The sequence below is a fragment of the Capsicum annuum genome, unplaced genomic scaffold, assembly GCF_002878395.1.
Source record: "Capsicum annuum cultivar UCD-10X-F1 unplaced genomic scaffold, UCD10Xv1.1 ctg5193, whole genome shotgun sequence".
Lineage (NCBI taxonomy): Eukaryota > Viridiplantae > Streptophyta > Magnoliopsida > Solanales > Solanaceae > Capsicum > Capsicum annuum.
The window spans coordinates 640,932-646,559 of record NW_025859915.1 but is presented as its reverse complement, the minus strand read 5'-3'; the positions used below and the strand labels follow the sequence as shown (position 1 = coordinate 646,559).

Genomic DNA, 5,628 nt, shown 5'->3' with positions numbered 1-5,628 from the left:
TCGACAAAAGACAGGGGGAAGGAAATTCATGATGATCAAGGAAGATTCATAAGTGTCTCATCTATACCTCTAGGCCCGCGGACAAGCAACACAGACAGATGGAATCTACCTTCGTTGAGGATCAGTGTAATCAAACCTGTCAACATTGTCTATGACCCCCCTGATTTTGTAAATAATCTAGAAAGGTGAGTAGTTAGTTACAAGATTACTTAACAATCTTCAACACAGACAAGGGTACCAAGGTTTTTACATGAGCAATAACCCCAACATTACTCATCTCTCCTTTGCTGACAACACCATTTTATTTTGTAATGGTAGCAAGAGATCTCTTAAAATAGTGCTTGATACTCTCTCTGTCTATGAAAGGGTCAATGGTCAGGTAATCAACAAAGAGAAAAGTTGTTTTGCTATGGCTAATAACACTAAAGCTGCTACCATTGATAGAATCAAGACGTTACAGGTATGAAGCACCAAGACTTTCCCATCACCTAAATTAAATGGAGGCAATGTTTAAATTTATTTTTTTTAAAAAAAGGCAAAACCCTAAATCAACGGAGTTGGAGAATAGCCGCAGAATAATGTATTGATTGAAATGAAAAAGTAAACAATGCGCATATTATCTATCAGTTTTACCTCAGAAGTTACAGCAAACAAAGATCACAGACACGACAGCCGCACAGTTCTAACCGGATCTTCCAATGCTGGTCCTTGGTTTGTAAACTAAAAAAATATATTCCCCTCCCCTTCCTTTATTTCAGTTTGCTTTATTGACTTTGACAAACCTTTAAAGAAAAAAATAAACTTCAATAAAAGCATAGTTTGCGAAATTAATTTTATTAATAAATATTTATTATTTTAAATTTAATTATTATTATTTTATAGAACTATTTCATATTGACGGATTGTTTTGATGTGATGGAAAAGAAGAGATAATTTTAAAATAAAGTTATAATACCCTTTAATTCGTCCTCTGGTAGTAAAATTGAGATAAGTTATTCCTACCTTTTGAATATTATGATCATATAAATTGTAATCCGAATAAATAGTGTGAATTAATATAATTAAATCAATTATTTAATTTCAGACAAATATTGATTTAATAAAGTATAATTTTTATTAGGCTAGTCTATTAGTTTGGATTACAAATAATGACCTCATTTTGCTAATTCTAATATGTCATCATAAGTTAAGGAGTCAATAGAACTATGTCACATGCCAAAATGATACAACATGCCTATTGAAATCAAAGGTCCAATCAAATGTCACCATGACACTAAAATTTAATTGGTCAAAAGAAGTCCATCTTCACCATGACTCTTTCCTGCCTATGCCTACAAATAGGAGCTCATAATTCAGAAAAGAGGATAAGTACTCTAACAAGAAACAATAGAGAGCTTATGGATCAAACGCCGCAATTTCTCTACAAAGTCCAAGCATTTAAATCCAATTCATCAAGATTCAAGATCAAGGACACAAGATTCAAGAACCCTTGAATTCAATTACAAGTTAAGATTAAATCCATCAAATTCACAAATCACGTTCAAATTCAAGATCAAGCTCGAAGTCTTGAATTTATATTTGAAAAAGCAAGTACAAGTCAAGATTAAATCCATCAAATTCACAAATCAAGTTCAAATTCAAGATCAAGCTTGAAGTCTTGAATTTATATTTGAAAAAGCAAACCAAAGGATTAATAGAGATTGTAACACTCACATATTGAAATCAATAAAATGATTGATACAATATTTTTCTTGTCCGGATTATTATTTTTTCAACTTAAAATTTTACTGTCCAACAAATGGCACGCCTAGTGGGGCAATCTCTACCTTTCATCTCAACTTTTTTGACATCAAAGTTTAAGAATACTGAAATGACTTTCAAAAAGGTCAATTCTCAATTAACTATCTCCAAGGCTGTTGATTCCAAATTCTCAGCTGAAGTAGAAAGCATCCTTACTGTTACTTTTGGAAGCTTTGGAGCTGTCAATGAGAAAGGCTGGCATGCTAGAACAATAAACACATCAAGTATAGTCCACACCAACTCTAACTTTTAGATCATCAACCCCAAAAATAGTGAGGTCCCATGCAAGTGTTTCAGAAGAAGGGAGCAATGTGGTAGAGACACTTAAGAAGACTGTAGCTCTATTTGAGCACTCTGGTTCAAAATACTTTAGCATAAATTAAAGAGCGATGGTCGTTCAACCAACGCATTTCTCTACTTACACAATGTAAGCTGAGCACTTTGAAGATCAATATTTATGCAATAGTCCATGTTACTCCCCACCATCTCTAGTGATCATGCAGGCAATGGTACCTGATGCCTCATCTATGGAGGAGCAACTTGCAAACATGACAAAGACAATTGAGGGTCAAATCAAATATGTGCAAAATCAAGACGCTCTGATTAATAAGTTGGTGGATAAGATGGATGACTTAATAGATAGGAATTCTAACCATGCACCTGAAAAAGCTTCAAAAGTACATGAGACAAAACATCCCATAAAACAAACACCACCTATTAAGGAGGTACAAATCTCTTTTGAGGGAATGATCCCAATTGATCAATTGAAAGAATTTATTGAAGGGATCTTCAAAGACAAGTACGATGTCGCCACCAAGTCTTTCTTGATACACGTCAAGCCCTACACTTCAAGGATTGATAGCCTCAAAATGTCTGTCAGCTATAAACCCTCTCCCTTAATTTCAACAATTTGAGGTCAAAGGGAAACCAAAATAACATGGCGCACACTTTGTTGAAACATGTTATAATTTTGAAACCTATGGTGACCATTTAGTCAATTAATTTGTCCATTTCTTAAAGGGAAATGACTTCGATTGGTATACGAATCTTGAGCCTAATTCTATCGATAGTTGAGAGCAACTTGAGCATGATTTCTTGAATTATGTCTATAGCACAAGGTGTACAATGAGAATGGTAGATCTCACAAATACTCGGCAAAGAAGGGACAGTTATTAACTTCATCAATCAATGGAGAAATGCGACCCTAGACTGACTTTAAAGGACCTGATCCCTCAGTGAGTGGTGCAACCTCCCTGAGTTTTATCACTTTTCAATTATGCGTTTATTTTTGTGTTAATCCTCGAAAACTTTTAATAGAACTTTCAGTTTGATTTGTCTCTCTGTCTTTAGCCTAAACTGAGTTACAAGATTTCTAGGGTTTACGAATTTATTGATGGAATTTGTTCCGAGGTTTCTATATATGCTAGATAATTTTAATTAGAAGAACACCCAATTCAATTAGTCTATCTCTCGCTAGGATATATTTTAATTATAAGATCTGTAGAATTTGATTTTGAGAGGTGTCCTTCATCATCTTCATTTTTTTATTTGCCTTTTGTTTGTTGAATTGTATTAAGGTTGATTAATCGAAATTAAAAAAATTAAATTAGGGAATAAGAAATCTATAAATTTCAGTTCCTTCATATTCAACTAGCATTATTGTAGCTCCGTAGTAGTGAATGTGCGCACACTGCACAAAAATACTGAAGACATTTCTATTTTGATCGCCTATAGGAAGTATAAGTTTTTGTTGTCTTGTACTGTGATGACACTGCCAAGTGTCATAAACTCTTTGCATCTTTCTATATATATCTGGTTTTAATTGCCAAGATTAGGAAGTCCCAAGCTTTCTCAATACGAGTCAACAAGTTTGAATGGGTAGTTTGTAATGCCCTGAGACTACACCCTGGGCGTCACACGGTGCTTACGACCCCGAAGGATCACAAGCTAACCCATGACTGGTACCTGCTATGAGCATAGAATAATAATACTGAAAACATATGTGGAAGTGAAACTGTTAATTCCATGAGGTTCTCATAATATTGAAATAATAACTAAGTGGCCTGAAAACGTCCCCTTTCGCCTGTTTGTCCACCTAAATGGCCACGAAAAATTAAAAGGACCACATTGGGACGATCCCCAACCTCTCTGGCACGCCCCGATCAATTTTTGGCCCACAGCACGCCCGAACCTTGGGCTCACCCCTAAAATCGTGGGCTATAGCACACCGATTTAGCCCGAAAATGCCCCGTTCGCGCCGTTTCGCCCGTTTGTCCAGCCAAATGGCCACGAAAAATTAAATGGACCACACTAGGACAATCTCCAACCTCCCCTGGCACACTCCGTTAATTTTTGACCCACAACACGCTCGGACCCCGGGCCCACCCTCGAAACCGTGGGCTATAGTGTTGACACCTAATTTTTTCTCTCCATAACTAAGTTTAATATCGAGTTTCTTCGATTTTTAATAAAATTATGACTTATTTTTATCCGAATAAAATTTTTTTCAAAGTATTTATCTGGATAATTTTGCCGTTTTAAGTAAAGATTATATATTATCATATTTTATTATATGAGATTATATAATGTTGTTACTTAAATATTTATTTTATGGAATATCGGATTTTAATCAAGGTTCGTCTTGAAATAAATATAATAATTAAAGTCTTGATTTAAGTATATTTTTATTCTTAAAAATAGTTTATCTGAATAAATATGTGTTTGATTTTATTGAATCAAGAAGCTCGGGGTTAAATGAGGTATTAATTCACTTCAAATTTGGCCAATCTATTAGGTTTGGCCATAATCGAAATCAAAATGGCCACAATTGCGATGCAATTGGCCAATTGATTTCGATTTGGCCAAAACCTAAATAGAATTGGCCAATTCTCCAACAACCAAGTCCCTAATTTCAAACCCTAACCCAACCTAACAATTTAATCCACGACCAACCTATCCCCTTTAAATATTCAACAGCCCATTTTCAGCAACAGTGGCCCAAGAACATTGACCATGCCCAATCTCTCTTAATCAAACCCCTTGACCCATTTAACAATACCCCCCATCATTAACAACTACCATTCCAAGCCCAATCCATACTGCCTGACCCAGCCCACTACATTTTCCATGTACCTTCTCTCCTTAAGCAATAACCGTCCAAACCTAACACAAACGATGACAAAACAATGATGACAACTGACCCTACCAGCACAGCCATGTACAACGACCTCAACCCGATCCTTCGATAATTTGGTATCAGCAGTCGCGACCCAAACCCGTATCCTGCGAAACCGGTGCCCGTCCCACTCAAAATCATACGGGAAAAGCCAAAAAGTTTCTAGAATTTGATGAGTTGTCCCCCTAACGGCTCAACTCCGCAAATCTCGGTAACAATGGTATGATTTAGTACATTCTTGGCATCTTTTTATTGGTTCATGAGGGAATTTCGTCTCCTCATTTTTTATTAGCGGATTATTGTTGGGAAGATTCCAAATTTAGTACCAATCCTTCAAGGAAAATCCTATCCAGAGCCCAAAAAATTCAAAATCTCCTCATTTGTAAGTGCCTAAAATACCCTCACTTCGTTTCTATATAAAGAGTTCACTGTCGAGCTTGAGGGGAGGATTTTTTTGAGGGTCTGGGTTTGAAAATTTGGGAGTTCGAAAATTGTGGGGAGGGGGGGGGGGATTCTTCTTTTGGGGATACTATTTCCAAAGCTAGGTTTGAATTTTGGGAAATTCTGAAAGTAAAATTTTATTTTGCGAAAATTCTCTCGTTCATTCTTTTATGGAAAGCTAGTCGATTGATTGGGAATTCCCGAGACGGCAA

General features: G+C 35.9%; 1 protein-coding gene across 4 annotated transcripts in view; it reads right to left on the bottom strand.

Annotated features, from left to right (window-relative positions):
- Positions 1 to 782, bottom strand: part of LOC107848340 — a 3,921-nt gene extending 3,139 nt beyond the window's left edge. The window contains exon 1 of one of the 4 annotated variants that reach the window (XM_016693088.2): positions 634 to 782. Coding sequence is in view for 1 of the 4 variants with exons in the window: in XM_047404093.1 (XP_047260049.1) it covers positions 68 to 146 (79 nt within the window). In the remaining 3 variants the exon portion in view is untranslated. Of the gene's footprint in view, positions 1 to 67 lie in introns of all 4 variants that reach the window. The other 3 variants (XM_016693089.2, XM_047404093.1, XM_047404094.1) reach the window with 3 other exon arrangements.
- Between the last annotated feature and the right edge of the window lie 4,846 nt (positions 783 to 5,628).